The 16887-nt window shown below is 31.8% G+C and overlaps 1 protein-coding gene across 3 annotated transcripts in view; it reads right to left on the bottom strand.

Moving 5' to 3' along the window:
- LOC103571387 (pseudouridylate synthase RPUSD2) overlaps nt 1-16887 on the bottom strand; it is a 126126-nt gene that overhangs the window by 13507 nt on the left and 95732 nt on the right. For all 3 annotated transcript variants that reach the window (XM_014441502.2, XM_014441500.2, XM_014441501.2), the window contains exons 5-6: nt 14486-14708; nt 3157-3244 (exon numbers count right to left, since the gene is read on the bottom strand). In XM_014441502.2, the coding sequence (XP_014296988.1) occupies nt 3157-3244; nt 14486-14708 (311 nt within the window). The remainder of the gene's footprint in view (nt 1-3156; nt 3245-14485; nt 14709-16887) is intronic.

The following is a 16887-nucleotide window of genomic DNA, read 5'->3' as shown; positions in this document are numbered from 1 at the left end:
TGCGCATGCTTGGGAACTTATGATATAACAGTAGTGAGAACATAACCTTAGAAACATTTTCATAATTATCGACGTGTTTATCTCATTTACTAAATGTTTTATTCGAAGAAAAGTATTCAAAACGAAAATATATTGCATTCATATTAAATTTTAATAACGCAACAATTTTTTTATTAAATAAGCATATTAAAGCAACTATATATCATATGAAATACTGTACTATACTGCGCGCGCACAAAAAATGCGCAAAACGATGTAGGTCGTCCGTAAGAGAAAGAGCACGAGGCATCATCTGTCTCACTATTTTGGAACGACTTCCACATACAGACTGACCATATCGGAGTATTACACATATGATTCAATTTAAATACTTTTAACCAATAAATCAAACAACCGTTAAAATCTGTTCACTATTGTGTTTATTATGGTCCTTAAAATCAAGGGTTATGTGACTAATTGTTTCTGTAAGGACATACAGCAATATGCATTTTGTCGTCAAAATCTTTATTATTTACCGTTAAAATATTGTAACGAATGTGAAACTGATTCTTTAAAATATTTGAATAACTAGAAAACAAATGCCTTCTTCTGTTATATTAAAGATGCGCGATTAAAGTCAGTCAGTCTTAATTTGACAGTATAATAGCATACATCTTGTATCCACTAAACTATATTTTTCTTTGCCTTTCTTTTACTACTGTTAATTGTGGTGTTATTATTTCTAATCTAAGTGTGTTATCACTGTAGTATAAGTGATATTAAATTCTAAGCTCGGAATACTATAATATATTTGTAAAAGCTAAGCATTTAACCTAACATTTGATTACCACTGTATTGCAGTAAAATAGAGATAAATCATCAGCAAAATCATCGTAAACTTACTGAATCTACTCTACAAATTGACTGTCAGTTAATCATGAATCACCCTATGTTCAATGTGAATTGCGTGTTAATTCACCGTGAAGTATTCGTGCATTGATTGAGTGTGTGCAATATTTTCATAATGTTTTTCCTGAGTCAAAACTAAAAAAGTAGTTTGAATCTCAAAAGCTTCAATTCTTTTGATGTTGGACTTGCCGCTGAATACAACGTTATTTGAGTCATCATTGTCCTAAAAATCAACATTTCAAATTAATATTTTAACTCTCCAAGGCCTACCACACTCATAATTTGTAACTCCGAGTCAGCTTAATTGTTTAGCATAAGATTGGTATTGCGATAAAAGCTGCGTTCTAAGAAAATAACAATATTTCAATCTGTACATGAGCGTTCTAGTAGTAGTGCGGCAACGGTCATGCTGCATGTTCATGAGGTCTTGGTTCCGAATCCCGGCGCGAGTTGATTAGTTTTCAGCAGTATTTTTTGGATTCTATATCACATAAAACAATCGACTATTAATAATATACTAATAAGTCAGAGATTCCAATTATTTGATTCGAATTTTGAATCGATTAGTAATATTCGATTTGAACATTATTCGCATGCCCGTAATTGTTATTATTAATAATTATGATATCGTGTTTTTTAATCATACCAGCACTTATACGAGAAACATTTCTGAAATCTAGTTATCCAGTAGATTTTTTTTTATAAAATTTTGTTTTCCCGTTGCGCGAAAAGCGTTCTGATGTTCAGGTACATGAAAGACATGATTTAATGATGTTATAAACTTAATTTAATTTAAACTGCACATTAACTAATATTTTATCATTACCATATTGGAAAGAGTTTTATTGATTTTAAATTTAACTAGTGCCCTGCCAGACCGGGGTTACCGTTTAAAGGTTAATGTCCGTCTTTTCTCTTCTTTTCCTGTACCATTCGTATGCAATCCGATGAAATCTTTCTCTCCATAAAAATGTAGGCTCTAAAATCTAGTTTTATCATTTTGAAGTACAGTTCATCATAATCTAAAATGTTAATTTCAAACTCACTGCCTTCACGTAGGATTTGGAGGTTTAAATTACTTTTTTAATTTTGACTCGGGCCTCCAATAAAAATACTATTGATTTACAATTAAGATTTAGTTCTATGAAAGTGGATATTTAATGTATCTATAGTGCATAAATGGCAATAAAACGACAAAAGCAAGGCGTATTATCAGTAAAACCTAGTCGTTCACATCATAGTGACAGGTTAAAGACAGTAAATCATTATTTAAAAACATACGGCATGTCTATCATAATTTAATAAGAAAGAAACCTCCAGGGTATCGTTCATTTATTGTCAAATTAAATTTAAAACCTGTTCACAATTAGTTCACAGTGACACCAAAACCACAGGAGCATTGATGTAAAAATTATTAATAATTATGATATAAGTAAACTAATGAATTTATTAAGAAATAGTTTACTAAATATAAATGAATAAATAGTACACCGAGAAAACAATTTATTTGAGCCAAATAATATTTGTTTCATGCAAAGAAATCGTATATTCTAATGGGCCCAATCAGTATTTATTTGAAGCAAAGATATGGTTTACTTAAAGCATTTATTTGAATGAAATGGAGGTTTTTTATGATACCAACATCAAAACTTCAAATCTCAATATCTCTACAGTCACTCGAAATAAGCTTATTTTAGTTCAATGCCAAGAACAAATATTAGCAGATGTGTAAATTGCGAACTCCTTCAATTAATGGGCAGAAGCTTAAGTTTTGTCTCTTGGGATGAAACAACTAATGTTTCTGCCCGCTAGCTGAAGGCATTCGTAATTTCAGCTTATACTTGTCATTTTTTCAATAGTCCTAAAGCTCCATTGCAAGTAATTATGAAAAATACAGTGTGTGACACAGGATTTTAAATTGCAGCCAACTTCACCCTGTTCTTATATCGTTTCGTTTCATCCCTTGTCACACGACATACTATTTCATAATTAATAAATCTTTATTTGGATGGTGGCGATCGTAACGCCGCAAGGTGCAGTGTAATTTTTTTCAAACAAGATTTGTTAATTTATTATTTTCAAATAAATGCTTGTCAATAGTTTCGAATAAATCTATTCATTTGAATGAAATGAACTGTTTTCTCAGTGTAAAAATTTGAGTATACAGAATAAGAAAAATGAATGAGAGATAAAACATGAAAAAATGTGCTGAGTGAAGCATGAAGCAAAATATCTCTGGCGGTACAGTCCTAGCAGTACACCACTTACAGGGATGGATGCGGGCTTGTTGACTACGACGACGTCCTCGTCCATATGTATCACCGTGATTGGGTCCGAGGTGACTGGCACCTCGTGTCTGTAACACACCAATTGTAACCAGCTTAACGTGGCTTTGTCTTTTTCACTTACTCTTACATTTCTCATATACTATTAATATATATCATTCATGCATTAAATTACCATTATTTATTAATTGAATATGCATTTAATAATTTCAAACTACACTAGCAAACAAAAGTTCTATCTATGAGATCATAAAACGCGATTTAAATATTAAGTGATTCTTTGTAAAAAAAAAAAAAAAAAAAAAAAAATTGGAGACATGTTCTTACACGGAGAAAAAAATATTGTCATTGGAACGATTTAATGGGTAGTGATGTGCGTATCGTGAGGGGAGCGATTTGTAAAGCTACCGCCGAGATGCATTCTAACCCATCCGCGATCCGTATCGCTGTCAGCACTATACGTATCAATACTCGCACTAACCTCCAAATAACTAAAAGTGTATCGCGACAGTCAGTATACTGTATCGTGCTGGTTCTCGAGTGGAACTATCACCGCCATTTGGTGTCTTAAAACATCATGGCGCTCGCAAAAACTCGGAGATAAGAAAACACTAGGTGATGGATCAGGGCAAGTGTGTATAATGGCTTGTCTGAAATCTTAGTAATTATAAGTGGAGGAAACCCGCATGGGTATGGAAAGACCTTGTACCCCACCACTAATCCTACGCAAACATGTTAACCAGAGCTGGAAGCCTAGTACCACGGAGGGCCTTTCCAAGCCCACTGTAACCAGAGTCTCTTTGTTTTCTGAGATGGGAGCAGTGTTTGGCCCAAAAGAGGTCGGACTCGTGATGTCTGTAGTTAGATACCACGCGTAATGAGGATTTTTAATTATACCTCCGGTTAATGTCCACTCTTTGTCGATTTTCGACTAGAAGTGTCGTCTGGGTGGTAAATGGAGACACCCCGCAATGCGTGTATGCCCAAAAGGGTGAGGAAACGGCCTCTGGTCGGCGGAGGTGTTAACGTACTCAGAACAAAACTATTACCTATTGTGGCACATAGACATGGAACTTGAGTTTTGGTGGTTGACTTAAGATTCAATACATAGAAAAATAAGGGAATCATGTTAAATAGTGCAGAGTAGCACAGAACTAAAAAAATTAAAAAATAATCTTGAAATTAATTTTGTATAGACATATAGAATATTTATGCTGGTATAACATCTAATTAATCAAATATGTCATCAATTCGCCGATAAATATTTGCTGATAAAATTAAGGTTTTAAAGCAGTTTGTCTAAAATGGGATCTCTACTTGTTGAAAAACAGGTAAGCCCCGATTCTAAACAGTCATTTTAAAAAGTTAAAGTATTGTGTGGTTTCGGATACCGAATGAAACTGTTTAGATGACAAGTTTATAAGAAGTACAAAATTTTTAAATTTCAAGTATTATTAATCTATTACTCATTGATCGTTCGATGTTATCACCGCACATTATGATTATCAGTTTAATATTTAAATTACAAGAATATCAAATCATCATATGAAAAAAAAAAAAATTTCCAATAATCAAAATCATAAAAAATACGTATAATTAGCAATTTATTCTGAAAGGACTCATTTTACATTTCTTCCTTTCAATTTTTATACTCGATCCAATATTACTGTGCTGTGTACTCTCTAACATCGAAATTAAGGCGCATAATCAATAAATATTGGATAAATATCACAAAGATTTTCCAAATTTCATATTTACTATAAAATTATCATTTTAACATTTTTATTCGGCTACTTAAACCATACAATTTTTGAATTTTTTTTTTAACATTTAAGGTAGTGGTCTGGTAACTTGCATTAAAAAATTCGAAATTTTTTTTTGGCTTAATTCGAAAGTAGGGAAAGAGGGGACAAAATGGGCCCCTTAAGAAAAAAATTTTGAAATCTTCAGTTTTTTTGTACTCCCTTGCCAAGTATTTGACGTTAATTTCCTCTGTCCATTAAAAATAAAAAATTGAAAAAAGGTGGGGAAAAATGGGTCCCTTCAAAAAATTAGTATAATGTTTTTCAGCTTGTTTTATTCTTTTTCCTTCTGCTGAGTTTTTGGTGTAAATTTTCTGTCTAACAAAATTAAAAAATCCTGAAAAGTTGGGTAAAATGGGCTTCCGACAAAACTCAATGTATGTTTCTCGCTTGTTTTATGTTTTGAAGCTTTTTGTTATGTATTTAGTGTAAAAAAGAGATGATAGTGAAGATTTGGACCTTGAAATAACCTAATTCAAAGTTTTCTGTTGAATTACTATTCGATTAATTCAAAAAATTTTAGGAGCCCGTTTAGCTAAAAAATATTCGTAGGTTTTTAAAGTCTAGGCAGCCCACATTTACCCCCCTCCCCCCAAAACACTTTTTATATTCAAAATTTTGGGGGGACCGTGTGCCTCAGTGGCCCATTTTGCTTCAATGCAAACTTTCATTTTGCCACCAACTTTCTCAGAAAGTGTCTATCAACTTTGGAAGTACCAACTTATGCGGCCTACTTGGTGTCTAGTTGCGGCTGTTAGTTTGATGTCAGTTTCACGCCAACTTGGCTATAGGGTTCCTTCTATCTTTAATTTATCATTTGAAAACTACTTTATCATCATCAAAAAAATTGATATGGTCGGTACTTTTTCGACGGATGAAGACAGAGGAACCCCCTGATATCTGTTGGCAGCAAGCTGGCGACAATCTAATAACGCAAACTGTTGCCAGATTAGCCGCAAAAATTGGCATTATCATAAGTTGTTGGAAACTTTCTAAGAAAGTTGGCGGCAAAAGTTGACATTACATTGGATGACGGAAAGGTGCCGTTCATTTTTTCAGGAAATTATCAACAGATTGTGGAAGTAGATTGTCGCTAACTTTCTGGGAAAGTTGATGACTTGTAGCCAACAGTTATAAAAGCTGAAAGTTGACGACAAGTTGTCGTCAAGTTAGCCGCAACTCATGTACACCAACTTTCTGATCAGAAACTCTGGATATCACGATTATCATTTGAAAACTACTTTACCATCAACAAAGTACAATTACGACGGTTGTTACTGTTTCGACGAATGAAAAAAAGGAGACTTCGGATACCTACAACCTTCCGTTTTAAAAGTTAGGAATAACCCTGCCCTAATAGCCACCCAAACCGTAAGTTAGCTACAAGTTATTGCCGTATTCTAAGGGTAACTTAAAGGAAAATGTTGGAGAGCAAGCAGTTACCTTCAAGTTGACATTAAATTGTCTGTAAACTTGAATTCAATTTGACTACTAGTGTACTGTAAATTTGCATCACTTGCACGCAAGTATTATCCAGCTAAGGTTTACCAGAAACTTCTCGTTAAGTTAGCCGTAAATGTTTCACTGAAGAAACTAGCTGTGCAAAGTGTGGCTATCAGGGAAGAAAATATGATGTATAAAAACTTTCAATTTCATAGTTTCTTATTTCCATGCTGTTATTCAGTGTTGCCGATGGCCGAATTTGTGATTGCCCACTCCACAGAGTCTGATTACCCGTTTTTACCCGGTACTGAAAATCAGAGTTACCAACTCTATTTGAAGCGGCAAATTCAAAATTTAATTGAATATCTCTTGACAAAAGGTATTTAAATTAAAAAAGTACGAATACATTAAACTATTATTTATTTAAATAATTTTTTTCATAAATTCATGAGTGATAATATTAATAAACATACATAAAATATACAAATATAATTAAATATAAATGTGAAGTATTACATTTAATCAAAGAATTAAAACCTTAAATATCGTTTTTTCCCAAATATTAGCATCGATCATTTCTTGACTAGGCTCGAAATTTAAAATATTGCCATCTTTGGATATTAAGTTTTTTGTTATCAAAATAGGTTTCAGTGTATCAGTCGATAAATTATTGCGGTGGTCAGTTTTTATATTTTTCACATCACTAAAAATTCTTTCGACTGATGCGTTGGAAAACGGCAAAATAAGTAAAAAGTATATTACTTTTTTAAGATTGTTAAAAACTACTTCATTATCAGCATTTTTTAACTTAAAAATTTGATTCCAGTAATCCTCAGTTTCTAGATTAATATCAATATTGTGATCACTTAAATTCAAAAGGGCATGTCTTTTCCAATCATTATCTAAGTCTTGTACTACAACGTAGTTTTTCAGTATCGGAAATCTTTCTAAAACTACACTTAAGGATTTTATATTATAAGCTCGAGCTTGTTTAGGTTCTAAAATATGTAAAAATGTATACATAGAGTCACTAAAAACAAATTTCCTTTTGATTTCATTCACAGCTTCAATGTAAAAATTAAAAATTTTTTTTTTTTAATTCAATAACGTCAGAGTTTTGAACTTTTTTATTTTCTATCAAATCTTTCAGACTTTTATTTGCTTCCAAACCGACATATATATCATCTAACGGCGTGAACCGACGAGGATTTTTATGATCTAAGTTAAAAATATCATTTTTTCGAATGTGTATGATATCCATATAATTTGAACATAACTCTTTGACGAGACTTTCAATTTCAGTCTTAACCTTATGTAGTACGGGTTTTTCCGTTTGAAACATTACGTTAAAACGTGTAAAAATACCTAAAGCATAGCTTAAAAACTGCAATGTGATGTACGTGAATCGGTTATCCATAGTTTTAATCATTGTATGTAGTGTTGGAGATGAATCTTTGAGTAATTGGCCTTGAAGATAAACCTGTAAAGGGGTGTATTGTTCGAGAACACGATCAACACAACTTTTCAATGACAGCCAACGTGTTGTGCTGGGTGACAATACTCTGTGAATATCAACTTTAAAGTATTCTTAAAATTCCTTTATTCGTTTCCAGCTGCGATGAAAATACGATCCTAAATTACGCAATAAGTCTTCAGCCGAAGTAGATAACTTGGTGCATGCCTTTGAAGCGACAAGATGTATCATATGGCATGAACATTTTACCGTTACAATTCCATCGATATTTTTTTTTAATAATGCAAAGACAGATTTTTTATCTCCAACCATGACATTGGTTGTATCGAAAGAAATTCCAACCAAATTACTTCAGGGGATATTTTTTTCGGCCAAAACTTTTTCCACCAAAGAATATAAAGCGTTAGCGTCACCTGAATCTGTTTCTGCGAAATCAAAAAAGTTTGTCATAATTTTTTGAGTTGCTTCATCGTAATAAATGACTGTAAAAGCACATTGCTTTATATTTTTGACATCGGTCGTTTCATCCATTATCAATGAAAAGAACGATCCTGGAGTTTTTAGTTTATCACAGAAATTTTTTATTAATATCTTTGATAAACTTTTAACAACGGTTATAGTCTTCGTTCTTTTGATTGATAATTTTTTTGCAATTTTTGAATCTACAAATATGTTTGTCAAAATGGGTCCAAGTACATCCATCAATGAAAACGACAAGCATTTCGTGGCTACGATTGCACTAAGAATTAATTCTGCCCTTTTCACTTGTTTGTCTAGAGGAGTTTCTTGCATCAAATTATTGATAGTATAATTATTAGTGGGCTTTGATAGATTTGACACATGTCTAGCTGATTTCGAGTGACGTTTGAGACTATTTTTATTATAACAGACTATTTCAACTGAACATATTTTACAAAATGCCTTATTACTTTCATTATGGACTGATTTCTTCAACCACTCTCTAAACTCTTCGTTGTGGAGCCAAGCATTACAAAATTTAGGCACCGTTAATTTTTTTTTACGTAATCTTTTCACATTTTTCTTTTTATCCGACTTTTGACCCTCGCATTCCGAATCGCTATCTATATCTGAGCTATTACTCTAAAAAAGTTAAATATTTATTCTATATTAATTAATCTTATCTTATTAAAAATAAAACGAAATAATATATACCTGATTCAATAATTTTTTTTCAGTTTCATCATTTGTTTCTAAATTTTCATTAGACTCTGATGAATCATTTTGTTGCTTTTCCTAAATTAATAATTTAAATAGTGTTATTAAATTATACTAAATATACCTATTTATATTTTTGCTATTAATATATTTACCTTTAGTAACAATTTAAACTTTTATTTGATAAAATATTTAAATATCTAAAATATATTGACTTTGGCTAGTAATTATATTTACTCTTCCCATTTATCTATGCTACTTAATCTTTCGTCGTGTACTGAAATAATTAATCAAATTACTAATTTTAATACTTAAGCTACTTAAGAAATTTCAATAATACTCTCAGTGAATTTCTTCGTCAGATACTTGTGATGAGCGTGATGAGTTCAAAGATTCATTGGGCTCTGATCTTCAAACAATAATTTGCTCTCATGAATTTTAAAAATTACGTTTTCTTCGTCAAAAATACAATAATTTTTAAAAAATAATAATCAATATGTACAATATATTAAGTTGAGAATAGTTACCTGGTTTTATAATGAAAAAATAATAGTTATTAATTTTCACCCGTTGACCATCTTTCATCAGATGTTCAATTGTTTTAGAATTATCCATCTAAATGTATTACGTTAATTATACAAATTCTTTAGCTGGTGATAAAATTAACTATTAAAATTTATTTATTTAATTTGACAAAACTGAAGACTATAAGCAAATAGGAAAATGATATAAAAGACTTCGTTTTTATTTAAAAAGAACTTAAACGGAAAAATAAATATTAATACGGTTTTGAATTCAAACCTATATCAATACGTTCTTCGACTAGTCAAGGTATTTTCATATATAACTACATTGAATGTCATCGTATAAAACAGAAATTTGATTGGTTAAATGCTCGCGTAAATCACTCTTTACGTTTTTGATATTCAGCAAGCGCAAATTATAAGTGCAAGCGGTAAAATATGAATTTTAATACATGAGAAATTAGTTTAAACAAATTTTGGCAGAATTTTTTTAAGTCGATTTTATTAAATAAATGATTACTCGATTTTACCCGCCTGTGTTCAATTACTTGCTCGATTACCCGTTTGATGACAAATTACCCGGACATTGGCAACACTGATGTTATTATATAACGTAATACTGAAAATTTCTCTTAATAAGAATAAGCTTTTTTCTGTCTGATACAAAAAGTTATTTAGCATATTATCTGCATTAGTGTTGTAACATCGAAGTCGATTAATCGAACAATCGATTGTTAAAGGTTCGATTGTAGATGTTTTGCAATCGATTGTGAAGGGTTCGATTAATGAAAAAAAAATCGATTTTATTTTTTCAAAACGTTTTTTCAACATCGATTTTTTTGAAAAAATTATATTTATATAATTATTTTTTGCAAAATCTATTGCTTGATTTTTTAACAATAAAGGATCAATTTCGAATGAAATTGAAGTTAGCCGACATCTGGAAATTTTTAGAATTTTTTTTATTGACAAAATTGTTATAAAAAATTAAAAAATGAATATCATATACAGAAAAGAAAGTGCTATTCACCCGTAAATAGCCATGTCCTTAATGATTATTTGTTACTTTAAACAATCGATTTTTACAATCGATTATTGTAGTTTCGATTGCCCAACTTAAACGTTGTACACAAAAAATCGATTGTTGTAGAAAAATTTTCTCTTAAATAATAATAATATAAAAAAGTATTATATTAACTTATTTTTACATAAGTTACTTCGAAAATAATAAATTTTTTTATTTTATTTTATATTAAAAATAAACATTTAAATTTAACAGTTGGTTTAAACTACTAGTTAAAAATCTATTTTTCCTCCAAAAATTATTTTTAAAAAATTAGATTGAGACATCTAAAATCGATTGTCAACATCGATTGTTGGATATTCGATTGTCCAACTATAAAGTTGATAATAAAAACAATCTAAAATTTTGAAAAAAAAATTGATTTTCGGATTAATCGATTGTTGAAAGACCGGTTTTTTATACAGTCGATTGTCGTCTTTCAGTTATAATCGATTGTAAATAATCGATTGTTCATGGTCGATTATTACAACACTAATCTGCATTCAATCAACGAGCATAAATACCTGTTCCAAAGTAAGTGGTTCATATCGCGCGGACCATGGAGAAAGACTGCAATGACTCGAAGTCTCACTGAGCATAGACTGAAAAGCATTGCAGTTGCAAAATCTAGCTTCTCTCGCCTCACTCAAGTATTCTCATTGGTCAACTCATAACTTTAACCCCTCTCCTCTCAATCCAGCCATCTCATTGGAGCGCAGATACCGATTCTTCCCACTCCACAGAGAACATTCTAGAACCCGACTCTCGTGTATAAAGGAAGGGACGCTCAGAGCGGCAGCGCATTCTTTGCTGACCAGTTATACTGTAAGGAACTCTTCAGATAGCGAGCAAGGCTATCAACTGTAACGAACTAGTAAATATTCAAGCGAGCAAGGCTTGAATATTCTCCAGCTACGTCTCAACACCAATAGTTCTTTTCAGAACTGACTTTCAAGTTGTCTTAGCTCTTTTCAGAGCTAATCAACCAGACCTTCAGGTCAAACGTAAATCATCTCGTCTCCTCAGCGGTTCGTTTAAGAACCAACTCGTCGTCATCTCAAACTCTTAACGCAAAACTCAACGGTCTTTCTCAAGACCACAACGGCCTTTTTCAAGGCCACCAAATTTATAACTTAAGACTTCGCTTCAATAGAGTTTACTATCTAACCGGCAGACTACTCCTCATACAATACCTGTACGTTCAATCTAGGTGAGCTAATTTCAGACTTACGTAAATGAGCATGACGAGAGCATCATTTTCAGTGTATTAGTTTCTGTTTACTTTCAGTTCATGAGAATTGCATTCGCCTTTAAAAAATTCCATTCTTATCGACCAAAATAATAATTTATGAATGCATACTGGTCTTAAATTGTCATACTTTGATTGATTTCAGACATTAAAACTCAAAGCTTCAGTGTAGATGTAGGCACCAAAGCGACAAGCAAACAAATGAAAGTATTAAGGCTGCAAATAAACATTAAATACAACTAACGCGGGGTAGAAACAATTGTGTTTCTTCCTTACAGAAGAAAGACGCATGTTTCTGCCCGCTGTATGAAGGTAATTGCGAATTTGCTAGTAGTTGTTCGCCGCATCAGCTTGAAATTAGCTTATTTTGACTAGCTAAAGAGACACTGAAACTTTAAGTTTCGATGCTGATATCATGAAAAATATGTGTGGCACAAGATGAAGTACGATTTAAGATTTCGTGTCATGCCAGTTCTCTAGAACAACATAAACAATTTAGGGATCAGATTAAATCTAATTAATTATATCCCGTGAAAAATTAATCATACATAGCCGTATACGACTAGATATGCCCATATATGATCATACATGACCATACATAGCCATGGATGACTATACGTGGCCATGTATGTAAATTGGCCAGCTATAGCCATGTATGACTTGATATGACTATGTATTGAAATTTTAACTAAATTAAGAAAAAAAAAATTAGTATTTTTTTTTTTAATTATTTTGCCGAAGCAAAGATTATCAGATATGCGTATAATTAAATTCCTAATCGGATTGGAAGTTTTTAATTCAGAGAAAAACGCTAGACTTATTAATGACCGCATCTACCCTAGTGGGATTCAAACCCAAGACCTTACCTACGAAAGGCCGACGCTTTAACGACTAGGTTAGACAACCGATAGTGACAGATAAATTTAGTTGTGCTCCGTAAAACTGAAAAAATGTATTCAATTTTGAAAAAGTAGAATATAATCATCATTCTGCTGTCAGTAATATCAAAAAAAATTCTTATTTTTTTTTACGCTACAATATCCTATGTATAAGTCATTGTAATGGTCAGCCCAAATTTATGTGAAAAATGCTATTCATATTTGAAAATCATCTAAAACTTGTAGATGTTATGTGCACCCAAATTTTTTTCTTAAAATTATTATTATTATCAGTAATTGCCAAATTTTAGTAAAAAGTAAATCAGCTGATACTTTCGTGAAATTTTTAAGATATTGAGCGACCTTTAACAATATCATATATATTTTGATTTTAAATTTTAGAATTAGATTTCCTATTTATATAGCATGGGAAATTTTTTTTCAGTTTCAACTTGGTTTTTTTTAATGTTAAAAAAATGTTTGTTTAAATAAAGCACTATAAAGCTTTTGTAGGGCATGGAATTTGCAACAAAAAAGTTCATGAAAGCCAAGTGGATACGACCAATAATACTCGAGTTGTAGAGCTTGAAAGGTTGGTCTTAATAATAAAAATATCGTATCAAGTACAATCAAATCTTCATTCAAATTAAATAATCTTGATTTAAGAATATTTATTTTAAATGAAGTTTATTTTGTTTTTAACCAAGTAAAAAAAACCATCAAAACAAGATGCTTTTCTGTCTTAGTTGGTGAGTATAGTAAATTGTCACAATATTTATAAAAATCTCATACCAAGAACTTTTTTTGGGTGGCAGAAGAATATTTACTCTCAGTTTGAGAAAACTACATTATCGACTCAAGATAACGGTCTATTGGAATGAAAATATTTTAATTTTAATTTAAGCAAATTATATTCTTAAGGTAATATTAAATTATAAATGAATCTCTCGAAAAATATATATCGACCTGTATTTTTGACTGAATTAAACCTATTATAAATATTAAATTTTGTGAAGCAGGATAGTTTATGCGTATATTCAGAATATCATAATACAGTAGTAGAGGGCATAAGGAATAAACTTTCTCGATTAATTGTTTATGAACATATTGAGAAAAATAAATAGTTTGCTCATACTAGGAATCGAACCCAGACCGATTTGGCATCACGCAGGAGCTTTACCAGTTACGCTATTCGACCCTTTCGGAGTGTTCGTTTACTTTATCTATATCCAGTAAGCACACTGTACAATGAAGAGTCTACACTACCTACATGAAGAACAATGCGGTGAGTGACGCTACAATAAGCCGTGGGTGAGTGTAGGCTACTACTACATAGCTTGTAGCGTCTCACAGCCCTCATATAAATGCGACAAAACCCTAAAGCTCATCATGCAACTATGATTGGTGAATAATTCACCCTTTTGATCACGTGTGGTATCAACTACAGTTTTTCCAAATCTGTGTGGAAAGTTAAAAGTCTTACCACGTTTAGAAGTTAGAAGTGGATACTCTTCGGGCAGGAGGAAATAAATCGAGGTGAGCTTGCATTGTTTTCTTCGAACGATGGCAAAAAATTTAACTTTCCGATCAGATTTTTTAAAAAGAGCATTCATGAAATATTATGAATTTCGGAATATATTATAACAAACATAAGTTGTAAAAAATTCATCAATCGATTATAAAAAAAAAATACGTATTTTTACCTGTGAACTACATTAGCAAGTAGATCATTATGTCGCAGTTTGTAGTCAACATCTACTCGTTGATAATTGACTGTTAGGGTACCAGCACGTATGCATCTCTCGTATTCTTCAGCAGGGTGAGCTCGAAATTCACGTGCGAACACTTCCAGAATCTTTTCACCAACCCAACGACCTTTGGTAAATGTTGTGAAGGTGAAATAATATGGATATACTTTCCGTAATCCTGGAAAAAAAAAATTAATGAACGTATAAAATTTGACTTGATTCAAAATATCAGATAATCTATCATATAATTATTACTAAAAGGCACTAAGTAAATTGAATGAATGGTATTTGATTGTTTGCAATTTTCATTTCTCATCTAAAAAATTAAAAGATCTCGCGAACGATCGACTTCAAAAATTAAGCCTGAAATTTATCATATTCAAATTCAAAATAGTACATAGTGTAGCAAAAAATAAAAACAGATGATTTTAGGTGACAAAAAAATTAATGTGACGGGACCGTTAAGTCCGACTCCGTTTGACGGGAGGCCGATTCCTCATCCGGTTGGGCATACTAGCGCTGCGTAAGCTCTATTTGTATATCCTGACTCCACCATACATTATAAAAGCGAAATATGAGCATAAGCTCATATTGGTTTACCCTTTCGTCATGCATAGCATGTGGGTGCCTAACAGCCCTCACGAGTCCAACCTCACTTGGACCCAAACACTCCTCCCATCTCGGGAAATAGAGAGACTCTGGTTGAAGTGGGGCGTGGAATGGGTCCCCCATGGTACCAATTCCCTGTATTGGTCTACATATTGCTTATGGTTAGTGGTGGGATGCAATTTTTCCCCATACCCTTACGGGTTTCCTTCACTTATAAGCACTAAGATTTTCAGACAAGCCATTATACAAACTTGCCCTCATCCATCACCTAGTGTTCTCTTATCTCCGAGTCGCTGCGAGCAACATGATGTGTTGAGACACAAAATGGCGGGGTGTGGACTACTCGGGATTTCAGGTGACAGTAAAGTTCATTCGGAGCTCACATTAAGCTCGCACTATATTTTTCTTATTAGCTAGATTGATACTGAGTTTTAATATCTGGAGCCAATCGAAACAGATTAATTTCTGATCGATAGCGCAGCGAAAAAATGATGCTGTGTCTCACGCAAAAGAAATGATATCTAAACCATATAGCAACATGTGTATGCTACAAATTTTCAAACTTATTTATCATATCTTTCTACAAGAAAAGTAACTAATGGTTACAATTACAATATATTACGGGAATGGTTTCCTGAAGCATGCAAACTGGTTTTTTTAAAATGTCGGTTATAGGAACGGCAACTATACATATTATGGTAATCATTCCTACAAATATAGGTCCTGTTATATAGGAATGGTTACTATAATATGTAGGGTTTATTTCCGCATGCACCTAAGAGCTGTTGCAATGTAGTTATAAGATATATTCATATTTGCTTATAGGAGCTATTCTTATGAGTATAGTAATCATTACAATAATTCTATTACAATGCGATATGGGAACTGTTACTATAATGATAGAAAGTTTTCCTATCGTTATGGAAACTTTTCCCAGAAAGTATAGGCCTATAATCCATTATTTCAAGTATTTATTACCATAACAGTGTGGGATGACATTTTATAAAAGTACTAGGAATGGTTACTATAAATTTCTCTCCGTGTAATAGGTTATCATTTTTTTTGTTTCATATACTATATATATTATTTAACATCAAATTAACTATAAAAATAATGATCACATGTTCTTTCACTTTCGTATATTACAAAGAGAACTGCCGACTTAAACTCGCCAGTATTCTAAATCTTTTGATTTCGCTATCAATGATATTTGAATAGTAATACTGTACAACTGTGTTATTTATATCATTTGAAGTATACTTGAAAATATAAAATCGATATCCTAGTACTTTCAATCAAGGTGAAAAGTTCCTAGATGTTAAAAGCGACGATGAATATGTCTACTTGAGAATGGTGCATAAAAAGACTTACTGGAAGACGAAAAAAGACATGTAGAAAATAGAAAAGTATAAGAGAATTATGTGTTTAAGGAGATGCTTGCAACGACTTCATAGTTTCAAGAAACAATAGAATATATTGCAGACTACTTTGCGTGTAAATATGCTAGATTACATACACGAAGAAGGATGATAGTCAAAAAGGATTAAAAGAATCATCTTCTATATATTCACACGGCATTAAAAGAAATAAACTTAATACTATATTCAATCGAAGATTGCTTATTTTGATGTTAAATACTTGCTACGTAAGTCAAATTTATAGTCAAATGTCTCCATTTGTTTGACTGTTTTATTTAAATATTTTAAACATGAATAATAAACCAATTTTTGACTGATGCAACACTGAAA

Source organism: Microplitis demolitor, chromosome 4 (genome assembly GCF_026212275.2).
Source record: "Microplitis demolitor isolate Queensland-Clemson2020A chromosome 4, iyMicDemo2.1a, whole genome shotgun sequence".
Lineage (NCBI taxonomy): Eukaryota > Metazoa > Arthropoda > Insecta > Hymenoptera > Braconidae > Microplitis > Microplitis demolitor.
This window is presented reverse-complemented; position numbering and strand designations above follow the sequence as displayed.